This window comes from Xiphias gladius, chromosome 11 (genome assembly GCF_016859285.1).
Source record: "Xiphias gladius isolate SHS-SW01 ecotype Sanya breed wild chromosome 11, ASM1685928v1, whole genome shotgun sequence".
NCBI lineage: Eukaryota > Metazoa > Chordata > Actinopteri > Istiophoriformes > Xiphiidae > Xiphias > Xiphias gladius.
The window spans coordinates 11,669,232-11,683,415 of record NC_053410.1 but is presented as its reverse complement, the minus strand read 5'-3'; the positions used below and the strand labels follow the sequence as shown (position 1 = coordinate 11,683,415).

The 14,184-nt window shown below is 40.2% G+C and overlaps 1 protein-coding gene across 6 annotated transcripts in view; it reads left to right on the top strand.

Moving 5' to 3' along the window:
- Positions 1 to 14,184, top strand: part of LOC120796191 (SH3 and PX domain-containing protein 2A-like) — a 52,502-nt gene that overhangs the window by 21,746 nt on the left and 16,572 nt on the right. For 5 of the 6 annotated variants that reach the window (XM_040138672.1, XM_040138674.1, XM_040138673.1 and 2 more), the window contains exons 6-7: positions 981 to 1,012; positions 10,229 to 10,357. In XM_040138672.1, coding sequence (XP_039994606.1) covers positions 981 to 1,012; positions 10,229 to 10,357 — 161 coding nt within the window. Of the gene's footprint in view, positions 1 to 980; positions 1,013 to 2,919; positions 3,136 to 4,842; positions 4,988 to 10,228; positions 10,358 to 14,184 lie in introns of those variants that run through there. The other variant, XM_040138677.1, reaches the window with a different exon arrangement.

Sequence of the window (14,184 nt, the reverse complement as noted above, 5' to 3'; positions counted from 1 at the left end):
ATATTCTGGTCTGTTTTGAAATGTTTCCATTGTATAACAAATCTTCTCAGCTGGATTAAGTAATTATGTGAAGTATCATTATTTAGTAACTTGCAATACAGTAAATGAAGCATGAGCACTCAAATTGAACTGACAACACTTTAATTAATTATGAATTTAAATGTATTTATCTTGTGTTCGTCATTTGTTTTGCTTGCTTCTATATGACTAATTTCTGTCAAACTAAAATAATTTCTGTATATTTTCTCTGGCTGAATAGATCCAACAGCAGTGCAAATGATCTGTTACATTAAAAACAAAAAACAAAAAAAAAGCATTCTTTAAATTATGTATATTTGTAAGGAATAAACCTGTATTTCCCCTTACTACATATGAACGTCAGTGTTTTGAGCAGCAGCACGAGCATACATACATACATACATACATACAAACAGTAAATGTGCACATAGTCACCCTGATGAACGTCAGGGCACAGAGCGGGGTCATTGAAACTAACACTCATCCATTCAGGGTTTTGTTACAGTCCAGGCTTGGCAACTGAAAGACGCTGTCACATGTAAACACGAATGGGACCTTATCAGGGGGATATGACACTGTTGTCACGTAAATAAATGCTGTTGTGTCAAACAGAGGCAGCTGCGTCACTTTCATATACACCATGTTTAGCATGGCAGTATATTTGCTAAAAGATCTGACGATTTGCTCTGTCACTGTCCTTGACACACTTACTGTGGTCCTTCACACACCCATACGGTATATGTATCCCACCCTGTCTCCCTCCCTCTGGTAGTGGGTCAAGTTCTGCATGCATTCTCAACGAGGGTTTGGCTGGTACTTGTGTGCCAACAGCATTTGGATAGTCCCAGGCAGAGATTCATCTGTAACCAGTTACTGGATTGATCAAGCCATATTAATGCTCTGACCTCTCTTGCACTCACACTCATACTGACCATGCTTCTCTGGTGTTGCTTCCTTTGCAGAGACGGTGGAGGCTCTGGCAAACGTAAATCAGGTAAGGTTGTGAAATATTTTGACCTTAGCCAGTAGAATCTCCATCCATTTATATTGCGTCTTTATTGTATGTACTGCTTACTTGAATTATATTGTGATTTTGAGGTCTCTCTCTCTGAAGACTGCAAGTTTCCAAATTTAAGAAATTTTCGGTTTGTGGCGTTAGAAGTGAGTTTTCCAGCTTTCCAGCTTTTCCAACTGTCGGTGGTCGAGTTGCAATGTGGGTAATGTACAGGCACCAGGTTTTGACAAGGAAGATGAATGTTTGAAATAGAGCTGCAAGGGTTGGTTGATTAATCCTTTAGTCGACTAACAGAAATTTAACAACTATTTGACAATTGGCAGCTATTTTGATTATCAATTAATAGTTTCAGTTATTCTTTTCAGTGAAAATATTCTCCGATTCCAGCTTCTCAAATGAGACAGTATATATTCATATGACAGTAAATGGAACATCTTTTGGACTATTGTTCAGACAGAACAAGTAATTTTAAGATGTCACCACAGGCTCTGAGCAATATTTTCTAAACCAAACTATTTATTGATTCAATGAGAACGTAATCAGCAGATTAATAGATAATGAAAATAATTTTTAATTGCAGCCCTAGTTTGGAATAAAAAAACATCTCTGGTTCTGCTGCATCGATTTTGATCTTTTTTTTTTTTTTTTAAACTGTCCATCCTGAGCCCAACAGTGTTAAAGGAATGTGATGCTAAATCGGTGGCGTACTTTTTTAAAAGCAGATGTTCTTCACATACGCGTGGCGACCCAACATTTCTGTACTATGATGAAATGGTTAAGAAAACTGTGTTAGGTGGGGGAGACCACCTGTTTGTGCCTTCCATGTTCTGTATTTACAATGCCAGGGTTGGCTGTTGGCCTTTTTTTCGTGTGTGTATGTGTGTGAGCGAGTGCAAGGAGGACAGAAAGAGTGAGTGACTCAGCTGAGCATGAGTGTAGGAGGCAGCAGGAAAAGTATGAGAGGGTTTTTGTGAACAGCTGTGCGAGTGTTGTGCATGTGTGTGTGTGTGTGTGTGTGTGTGTGCACTTGCATGCATGCAGTCTCAGAATACCAACATGCATTACTAAATTACACGTTAGTCCTGCAATCAGATGCAAAGTTGCTGTGGCCGTGCAATCTGCTACAGTTACATATGACATAGCTGGGCAATGAAAGTCTTGAGTAAATGACCTGTAAGTTAAATTTCTGTGGGCAATCCACTCTGAGGATAAGCTGTGCCAGAGTTGCCACCAAATGAAATAAGACCTCAACCTAATTTTGCTATGGTCCATGGTATTGAGGCTTTACGTAACAGGGAATTCCAGCTACATAGTGAAATGGAAAAATTGTCTTATTTCAGCTGTGTTGGTGTGTGTGTGTGTGTGTGTGTGTGTGTGTGTGTGTGTGTGTGTGTGTGTGTGTGTGTGTGTGTGTGTGTGTGTGTGTGTGTGTGTGTGTGTGTGTGTGTGTGTGTGTGTGTGTGTGTGTGTGTGTCAAGTAACCTACATTCAGTCTGTGCAAAATATTAGATTGGTTTCAAGTTACTGTATATTCATATTGGCTGCCAGGAAAGTGTGACATATAGTGCCTGTTGTTTGCATGCACACTTTCAGCTGTTTTATTCTGAATGGTTTGGTTTGATATTAAATATGTTATCAGCTATGTATTTGCTAATATATACATGTATTTATGCTTAAAATAAATCATTTGATGGGATCAAGTCTACCAGTGATATCAATAATAACACACTTTATGTCTGGTGCTCATGATAATTTACTAGTCCGAGTCGACACGGAGCACATCCTGTACAAACCCTCCATACCTGACCTCTAAACCTTCACCATAGTCCCCATGTTGGACATTAGCAGTTAGCGCAGCTGAAAGATTGATCTTTCTCTTTTAAAGCAGGGCAGCAGATAAAGTGCAGTGAGTCCGTGGTGAATTTGTGCTGTGGCTGCAGCTTATGGTTCCCATAATTACATGCTGCAGGTCTCCCGTAAGAGTTTACTGAGCCCCTGCCCTAAAGAGGAGAATGTAGCCCTCCACCACAAAACTGCATGCGGTTAGAGGTTCGAGAACTCTGTTTACCTGGCAAGCAGAAGAAATCAGAAGAGCATGTTAGGTTTGTACACTCACAGATGACCACTCACTGTTGGTCTCATTAACATCTTTACCTTCACGATGATATTGTCAAAATTTTCATCTACATCATGATTATTTTTTCTTGTTTGTCTCATTCTAACTTTTCATTGTCTTTATTGCACATTATTCGTGATTTGTTTTTTTTGTTGTTTTTTTTGAAGGGCTAATATTAGATGACCGGTGAAAAGAAGTGTTTTAAAGGGGAACTGTGTCATATACTTAGGGATTTCAGTAAGATCCTGGCCCATAACTCAGTTATTGTCTGTGACTCCCACTTCGAGTATCCTGCAGTATGAGGTTGAACAGTCTACTTCATCATAGCTGAGCTACTATCTCTGTAAGGTTCAAAGAAATAAATACTCTCTTGAGTCTAACATATAATGGAGTTGTCAGGAGTAACTGCTGATACTGAGTTTGTCAGCATAAATCACTGTCAGATAACTATGAATGATGCTGCCATAACCAAACCCTAAAGGAAACATCTTCTGACAAGATACTATGGTGATGAAATACTTCATACTTTATCTATACAGGGGAAAGAGAGACAAGGGGAACTGTTCCATCAGTAAAGGGAAACAATCTGAGTATATAAATTAACTCTGATTTTAGGATAAGTTGCTTTCAGGATGTTGAGGCTCAGGGGCTACAGATCATCTTCAAAGCATTACTGATAATCTGTATTCGAAAAGAGAGTGAGATGAGCAGAAGGCAGTTAGAAATTGAGTAGGAGAGAAAAAGAAACGGAGCGCTCGGGGGTGTAGTGCATGTGAAAAGCAGCTGGAGAGGAGAGGAGGTTTACGTGGCAAGTGGAAACCATTTCAGTGTTGCACACAAACTGAGGGAGTGTGTTTATATGTGCAGGCTTGCTGTCTTCATTTGAGCTGCAGGTCTCTGGGGGCCTGTAGGGTGTGCATGTGGTTGTGTCTATGTGGGTGTTTACATACTGTATTTGGGTATGCATGTGTGTGCATGCTTGTTGGGAGGAAGAGGGTTAATCTGTTCACGAGTTAGATGGTGGGTGGGTCAAGAGGTTTGTGTGTTTGTTTGTATTTGCAGATGGATAAGATTTAAACTGGCATAGGAAATGATTAAAGCAAATGAGCACGTCCAAATCACTTTAACAACCGTACACTGTTCCAGCAGCTTATTTCTCAATGAACAGCTATTGAATACTGGGCTTTAGCAGATTCCCCCTTTCTAGGCTCATGCACAATGAGCCTCACAGTAACTGAAAGATTAATTTTATGGGTTAAACCAGGTTTAAATCCAATGTTACATTTTGCTTTTTTTTACTGGACATTGTTAAAAGTGATAAATATTGCTGTTCATTTCACGGAACAACTTTAACGTGTAGAATAGAACAGTGTAGATTTTTCTTTTTTCAAGTTACTACTTAACTCTCGCAGGGTTGAAGCCCCCCCCCCCCTGCAGCAAGGAGCAGATCTAATACAGGCCACTCTGTTTCTCATATGTGACCATTTGTCAAAGTGGATTCACACCCTAGAGGCAACCCCTTGAAACTTCATGCTCACAATATGTTCAAGCCAGAAAATGTTCTCTAATAAATGAAGTCATAAATATATTTTTTTGAATTTATTGTTTTGTAATTTTGCATAGGTCAGTAAAGTCAGTAAATTCATGGGGATATGTTGTTCTTTGATAAACTTGGTTTTCCCTCACATACTAGTTGTCAAGTGTTGAACACATCAGAGTTTCTACTGGAAAACCTGATGAAATGGAGGATTGGTTTGATTTCCCTCATTGAGTTGGCCATTTGCCTCGGACTCCACACTTTTTGGAAACCCCCTGCAGCATCAGCATCCAGTGCAATGGTAACTACTGAAGCTAAAGGTACCCTGTGGAGTTTCCTGACTTCTTACATGCAGGTTACATGATATACAGTCCTGCGATGGTTTAGTGTATCCCACTGAGTTGTTGATGCTAATGTTTCAAGAAATGTAGCAATGCGCCAGCGGAGGCAAGAAGGAAGACTGCTTGGAAGCAAACATCGATAGGGATGAGAATGGATAAGATTTTATTGATGCAAATGGCATTATCGATTCTGCCAATTGGTCTAATTCTCTCTCGACTCCCTTAACAATTCCTGATCAATTTTCTGTGTAGGGAAAAAAAGTAGGCCTACAGCAACCTTCCATCATCAGCGCAACTGTTGGATTATCTCTGAGTCTGAACAGAGTAGGAAAAATGCATGTGTTTTCCACAGGTTTAAAATGTACTTGTGGCGGTGGTGGGTGGCGCGCTGTGTGACCCCTCAGAGGTGGAGAGTGTAATCCAGGTTATTTTCTGCAGCTACAAATTACGGATGTCCCTTGAACGCCTCACATGCAGACCATGGGTAGAAACTGTAATTTACCGATGTTCCATAATCGCCTCAAATCCAGACTATCGGTAGACGCAAGTTAGGAGGCTGCGCACAGAGAAGTTTGTAGTCCCCACTCACTGCAGCGCTCCCAACTCAAACAGGTGTATGGCCAAAAATGACGAGGAAGTAGGCACACAATGCATTTTAGTGAGAAACAGTGATAGTAAACTGTTTACAAAGAAACTCCACAGGGTACCATTACATATTTGAAAATAATCTATGTAATGCAACCTTTGTTGTACTTTTTTTTTAACCTGTATGACATGTATGCTTTTTTCTGAACTTAAAATACTGAAAAGATCAGCAGATCAAGTGAAGATAACGAAGATTCAACATTCCACAGTTTTTAACAGTTTTGTGAAGGCTGTCATACTGTAAGATGACTTTAGGGAAAGTTTTTGCACTATTTGTTTGTGGTCTGCCCCTTCTCTCTGAGGGCCACATACTGATTCAATGACATGAGTACATCTGTACTACATTGAACAGCAGTCCTGTGTCCCTTTCTAATCCAACTGCACATCTGCTGCTGATGAGCCAAACAAAGGCATTGTGCTTTGCCAAATTTTGCTCCTCTCAAACCAGTTCTGCTCTCATAAAATTACCCCAGGGTTCAAAATATGGCACTAAGACACAGAGGCCAGTGCCAACTATGCTATCAACCAAAAAGCTTGATCCCAAAAAGTCTCTCACAAAGAAAAATTGTTTGGTATAAATGGGTAGACTACACTCCCTGGTTTCCTCTTCTTGGTGATGAATTATTGCAAAGTTCCAAACTGTCATCATCTTTGGATGGAGCTGATGATGGGTGAGTGAGGGTGGGGGTGGGGAATGGATGGAGTTTGGACGCCTGGGAGCGCAAGGGTGGGAGCAGGAAGCACATGTATAAATCTGAGCAAGGAGAGATATAAACAGAGAGAGTGGCTAATAGGGCTATCTGATGGCAGCCCTAGAAAAAAATTACTTTTCTTTTTAAAGCTCATAAATACTTCAGCTCTACGTTTTGCATACACATGCTCTATAATACACATATAAACACACATGCAAGCTCAGGCCCACAGTTCCCAACATTTTTTGTTAGACGTACCCCACAGCCCTCATAGATGAACTGAAGTACCTCTCCATTGACGCCACACGCCATGTCTGTTAATGATATAGAAGACAATATTGTCACAATTTTTGAGGACCTTAAATTTCACAAATTTTCACATTTGTCTAATACGTTTGAACTGTCAGTGTTAAAGTTTAGTGGTTGAGTTTGCATTTGCACAGTTGCCACTTTGGGTCACAGACGCTGGACCTTTCAACCATTTAACGATTGCTTTAGGCTATTTCAACTGTTTGAAATAGCTAAAAGTAATTGCTAACCATTTAGCAATTACTTTTAGCTAATGATATCAACCATTTATCCAATGCTTTTAGCTATTTCAACCATTTATCCAATGCTTTTAGCTATTTCAACAATTTAGCAATTACTTTTTGCTCACAATTTCAACCATTTAGCCATCACATTTAGCTATTTAAATCATTCATCCACTATCTTTAGCTTACTATTTAAACCATTTATCCATTTCTTGTAGCTATTTCAACCATTTATCCATGAAACCGTAATTTCTATTTCTTCATTTAGTTGAGCTCACTTTCCACATAACCCCTCAAACTGCAGAAGTTTCCCTGGTTGGAAATTGCTGCTCTATAACTCTTGCATACAATGTGAAATCATCTTTTTCCGGGAGTAAGTGATTGAAGTACTGTAACTTTTCTTGTTCGATGTATTTCACTGAAACCTTGATTTATAAATAATAATTTATATACCTCATTTTATAGTCAGCTGAAATTAGACCTATCCTGTCCAAGGCTGTTTCACCTAATTTCTCTCACACACACGTTCTCCTTGTTCTGGCTCTTTCTTCCCGCTGTTGCAAAACATTTCATTTCCTGCATGAGGCTGAAATATTAGCGTTTGTTTTTCAGGCCTATTGACTTTGCTGACAAAGTCTTTACTCATTCACCTCAGGTCTCAGGTTTACTGTTAACTCGCAGCAGTTAATTGTGTGTTTTAGAAACATCATTTTACATAGTTTATGGTTTTATTAGATCATGACTTGCCGAGTTTTATGTCCATCTGCGCTGAAATTAAATTGTTGGCAAGTGTGTGGTCCCTTTTTTTCTGATAAGACAATGTCCAAGATATGGTATTTATTTGTAATTTGGTTCCTGACAGGTCATTATTTTATTGCATATTCAAATTCAGCATTAAGTAAGCAAAGGCACAGAATAAATCCACTGGGTGTCTGTTGTGGTTCTCATACAGATGGTTAGATGAACAGAGGGAAATTTACTGATCATGAATAGTAAAGAGTAGCTAATTAAAAATGCACTCTAGAAATGTATTGCGTACTAATGAATCTGTAAGCCAAGACAAGCCAAGACTATAGGTGGTGGTTGGGAACTTGATTTACATGCTCGCAGATTCACACAGTTTTGTCTCATACCATAATCATTTCATCATCTCACCAACCTTTAAAATTTTTGATATCTCATGGACTTTAAAACATAGTATGATGGGACACTTACATTAAAAAAAAGACAAATTGTCAATAAAATTAAAATTACTGACTTAAAAAATGAATTACAGATATGATTTTAAGGATTTTTTTAATTGGTAAAAAAATCATTCTGTTATAGCACCAGCAAAACAATGTTTAATTCAGTCATCTTGTTGTTGATCCTACATCATTAGTGATCATAGTTAATTGATCTGTGAGTTAAAACAAACCACTCAACCACAAATTTCAAAGGATTTGAAGGATGAAGTAATTTCTGTCATTCTGTTAAACTTTGAAGAACAAGAAGTCAATAACCAGAATTTAAATATGTTCTTTCCAGTGTTTCTGCACCCAACTTTGTGGTTTTGACAAAACATCTTGCACAAATAAAGTGAAGCTTCATAAACCATGACCCGACCACAGTAATCCAGTGTCAGACTCTTTGGCGGTTTTAGCATTTGAGATGTTAATGGTGCTGAGTTCATCATCATAAGTTATTATCTCTTTGACATTTCAATTTTGTTCCAGAATTGAATTCAAAATATTATCCTGATTTAGAGAAATAGAGGACTGTCGCCAGGTCAGCTCTTCGGGGGAAATGGCAGCTTAATCCGAGTTGTCTTGATCATTCCTTATCTAAGCCTCAAACCTTCCATCTATTGGACTGAATTGTTCTTATTTTCCATCCTCTGGATAAAACAGACTTCCTCTTTCCAAAAACTGTGTTTACCACATTTTGAAAAAATGTTATATTTGGACTTGTTTGGGTTTTTTCTTCTTCTGGAGACAGTACTTTCCTGGAAATATTTGTTGATTATTTGGGTCAAGAGCTCACTTTTTTAATTTTTCTCCTCACTCACTACAGTTAACTGCAGTAAGTTAAAAAAAAAAAAAATGCAGGGATTATGATTGCTGCTGTGTTTGTAGACATTTCTCTTTCCTACAAACACCACAAAAGTAAATTGTGTATCTGTTGTAGCAACATAATTAGGGTAAACAGATATTATCGTAAGTGTGTGCAGATAGTAGCTTCCTTCTGTTAGGAGTTTCGAACTCTGGTCAGTCAAGCTTTCGTTAATGTGTGAACTGAATGTCAGCTGGGGTGGTGTCTGGATTCCAGCTGATGCCTGTTAGATCAGCTTTAGTTGATTTAGCTATGCTTGTTTTAAGGATATTTCATGATTAAGGCTGCAGCCGGGCTCAGTTAATGTTACTTTACTCATGTTGAGGGGAAAAAATGTTGCGAATGTTTGTAATGTATCTGGCAGTATATGTTCTTTGCCTGTTTTCACATATGAAAACATCTATTTCTGTCTTAAGAAGTCATTCTTGTAGTTAGAGTGATCCAAACTCTGGTTAAGCAGTGGATATGATTGAGTTATGATGCAGGCACAAACTTGAAAAAACTAAGTCACTGCTGGTGCTTATATGGTTAACTGAGCAAAGCAGAGAAAGGAAGATTTCCATTGGCTAGGCCACACGCTGTAGTCAGAGTTCTAGTGTTTCATGGAGACAGAGGGCCATCCCTCTGAGCACAGCTCCAGCCCCTTCATCTGGTTCTATTTAAGGCTAGTGCCGACTCTTATGATTGGCGTACACAACCCCCTACTCTTCCTCCAGCTCCAGCCCCAACTGAGGAGAAGGAGGCTTTTTAGCAGATGGTTTATTTTCCAAGGGAAACCATTTCTTTCTCCCACTCTAATGTCCTGTCCTCAGCTGGCTTTAGCTCACTTTTCTATCACTACTACAGCACCCTCTGCTTTCTCTTTGCTGCTCCTCTTTCCACTGTGTTAATGTGTCTACCTGCATCTAGTGGCCTGGTCTCAGCTTTGTTGGACATTAAGGATGAGGCCCCTTCAGTAACACAGAATGGATTTTCTGCAGTTGAGTGCTTGATTCTTCACCTTTTGGAGTTGGATTCTTTTGCTAGACTCTCAGCATCTCCATTGCCCTGGAAGTTGGGCTGGAGGGGGATGCAGCTCTATGGCTAGACTCTCAGGAAGATGCACTGAACCCTTTGAATATTGTGATTGGCTGAGCTCTTCAGACAAAGTGGCCTATGGCACAACGAGTGCCCAGCAGTCGTTCTCGTGGACCTATGGCTGGCAGCTGGCTGACAGCATGTTTTTTCCCATCAACCCCAGGTCTGGATGCATCGGACCCCATGCTCCTGGAACAGTATGTGGTGGTGGCCAATTACGAGAAACAAGAGCCTGCAGAAATCAGCCTTCAGGCGGGGGAGATGGTCGACGTCATTGAAAAGAGTGAGAGTGGTGAGTAATCAAAATAAATACACAACAAAGACCTGATGAGCAGGGATAGGCAGCGTGCATGTTGTACGTATGTCAGACTCAAACAGACACTTTCATGATTCAGTCCATAGTTCCTCAAACATTCTGTACTTTTCCCTATCTCAATCCTCTCACCTCCTTTGTCCACAGCTTCCTAGCTGTTACTTATCCCCATCTGGAGGCTCACTTTGGCCTGCAGTCAGCCCTGTTTTTCCCACTGTTGGTTTAGGCTGGAGGCCAGAATGTTGCCTCTAGCAAGAGGAATGTCTTCCAGACTCGTATTAATTGTTCCACCTCATTTTAATGGAAAGCCGGCAAGACATGCTGGATTTACAAATGGCAGCTGCAGAGTCCTTAGTCAGCTGTTTAACCTCTGGAAAGCGATTGCAGATAGGGCCCGGATCGTGTTTTAAGGTATATGTGATTCAGTTATACAATATTGAAAGTTTTAAATAGTCAGTAACATGCTGACGTTAAGCATAACTTCATGATAGTCTAGGAATATTCTGTAATGCTTCTTGAATCTATTGGGGGTGGCAGAAGATACAAGTGTGACTGGAGAGGTATAGGCCTGGTAACAGCATCGGACATTCAGCTTTAATGGTGTGCTGAGACAGTAAAACAGTAATAGGACTCATGTGTTCTTCAGAGGGAGGATGGGGAAAGCGAGATGGAGGAGGAAACTGTGACCAGGAAGGCGATTGGACTTGGGTTTCATGATGGGTGTGAGTGAAATGCCATGCCACAGTGGCCTTAAGGAAGAGGGTCCGTAGAGTAGGATCGCTTTGAAGTGTCACGTGTCCTGCCTTTGGGTTCATGTATTTGTTTTCACTCCCTGCTCCAGTAGGATTTCAACGCAATAGGGAGCCACAGTGAGGCGGATATTCCAACACCTTGAAGTCCTTTTATCGGGGGCCTTATATGAGAGCTTTCCTCCATGAACTTGAACTGCATGGACCTGTGCTTTCAAGTAGAGGCCCCTTCACTTTTGTATTTCAGCTGAAGTTATAGTGGTTGGTCCACGTGTTGATGATCCATGCAGAATGTGATTTATGATTTCAAGGCTTCCGTGTTATTACTGTAGCTTAGTTTCCATGTTATTATTGTTTTCTTTAATCCTCTTCTCTGATGCAGGCTATTTCTTGTTGCCACTCTCATTTCAGCTCATTCATTCATCTTGGGTTTGGCTGGATTTGTCATGAGTTTCTAGAAAGCAAAAACGGCAGACTTCTTAAAACACATCCTGAGGCTACTTGACAGTTTTATGATACACTGACCGACACTTTTCAGAGAGAAACAGCCCCTTCGTCTTGCTGTGGAGACTGTTTCCAGCAGCACAGCTAGCATTTAACTGAAATCTCAACACCTCCTGCAATGGAAGTCGGCTAGAGCTCCTCCATTTGGCCGTTGACATCACTCCACATCCCTTTGCCAATACTAACAAGACCAGGTGTGTGCTTAGAAATTTCAGAGCTCATTTGATTTAGCATCCATTCCCTTGCAGGATAAGTACAAACCCTTTAATGGTTTCTGACAGATTGATCTGTGTATTATGGAGCTAAGTGGTGAATACGCTGAGTTAGAGGTACTAAAAAGGTGTCTGTTTTGTAATGATAAAAGGGTTTTATGGATTTTATTAAGCCTCAAGCTATAGTCACACATTTTCCTTCAAAGCAATGCACATTTAAACCAGCATGGGTTCCCCTGCAGAGTCTTTAGCTGCATTTAGTGGACAATATCTATCAAATAGTCATCTAATTTTGTATGAGCATTGTGTATCTAACTGGTTTTGTATAAGATTTTTTGCTTTAAGGTGTGAGAGTGTAAAGGTGACAGATGTACAAATGGAAAACTACAGCTCTGTATTATTTTTGCCATTCACCCTCATCCTTCAACAGATATACTGTTGTTAAAGCTACTGTTCCATATACTTTGTCTTTGACTGCTGCCCCGTGCTGTTATCGACTTTTTCTTACCTTGGATTTGATAATATATGCCTTTGACAGAGCAGTGAATCTAGGTCAGAACTATAAGTGAGCTCAGCTTTCTCCACTTTTCCAGCCTGTTGTCCTGAGCCAAGGCAGTATTTTCCGTTGCACTGGCTTGACGATACAGTTTGTGTTGTGGCCTTTGTTTCAAGTTGTACAGTAGTTTATATTAATTGTGGGTTTGTTGGGTTTGAAGTAGGTGTAGTATGTGGGAAATCAAAAGGGTAGACCATTGGCTGCTTGATGTTCTGGTGTAGCACTCAGTTTCCCTGGAATAATACTCTTAAAACACAGAAGTTACTATTTGCCAAGACCCATGGAAGTGAATGCAAGGCTTAATCTGAAGGAGCAATATGAAAATAGAAGTTACGATTTAGTATTGACCCAAACTGTACTGTAATTTTCTTATTAATAATTCTGTCCCCACTCCCTTTGCAGCTATTTTATTTTTCTGTTTTATGAGAGTTTGCTGTGGGGGGATGCTGGTGCAGGAGGAGAGAGTAGTGAACGGAGGAACTCAGGGAGAAAATGGAAAAAGCTATTTCCTGCCAAAGTTAGTGGTTCAGAGAGGTTGGTTCATTATAATGGCTTAATGGATCCTCCAGGATGCCTCCTCAATTTACACTATATTGGAGAGATGTTAGCCAAAGCTAAGGTAGCAGCCTTGTTGGCCATTTCAAATCTCTGTATTCAGTGGTTTAAACTTTGCCCTTTATTGGAGTACTATATAGGAAAGGAAAAAATAATTTGCAGTCATCTCTCGAAATATTGTAGTTGTACTATACCTCAGCCGGTTTGCCTACACCTCAAGGGCAGTGTTAGGCGTGTTGCACGCAGTCGTGTGCAGAAAATCTCTCTCTGTAGACCAGTTGGGCTTTAACTTGTCTCCATTCCAAGTCTAGCTCCGCTTCTATAACTTACACTTTGCAAAAATGAACACCAGAAATGCATGTCTGTTTTGGAGAGGCCAGCTCACATCCGGCAGCCCCTACGGCGCCCCCAAGACCCCCTGGCACCACCCATGTACAGCATGTATTGTATCTCAATTGCTCCACTTATCTTACTTAAGCAGTGAAGAGCCTTAATGGTCACTCACCAAGACAGTAATCTCATCTGTATAAAACTGCCCTTTTTTCTCCTTGTGAACACTAAATATTTAAGTTTGACAAATCTGAGCCATAGAGAAGCTGGAATGTACCAGGGATTTCCTGCAGGTGATGTTCGATTGCTTGGCTGAAAGCCCATACACACTGCAGGAGTAAAATCCTGGCAGATTAAGCAGGTCTGGCCCTCAGCATGGTATGATGGATGTGCAGGATGTCTGCCTTACCTTCACATGGAAAAAATGTACCAGTACAATAATGTCCCTGCTCTCCATCCTCAGGCTGGAAGCAAGATGATCTCCGGGCTCAGCAGGAGCTCAATGTTCAGGGAGGCTGATTCTTTGAGTTATCCAGGAGTTTAGCCTAAGAGCAAAGACTTAATGCTTCTCTCTCTAAAGGATTATTCTTTTAAATTTTTAAGTTAACTATAAAATTATATATAGTCTTATTTGTATAATGGCAAAAATCCATATCAAGATAACTACTAGAGTCAGTTTACTTTTTGGACAGTCAGATTATTTGTTACTATTTTTTACACATGCTAGCAGCATGGCTCTAGGGATGGCAATATTGGTCTGTTGTTTGGTAAGGCCACTTTGGTCCAGACTGAAATTTCTCAACAACTATTTGATGAATTGCCATGAAATTTGGTACAGACATTCATGTTCCCATCAGGATAAATCAGGCTGGTGATCCCTTAGCTCAACACAACGCTGTG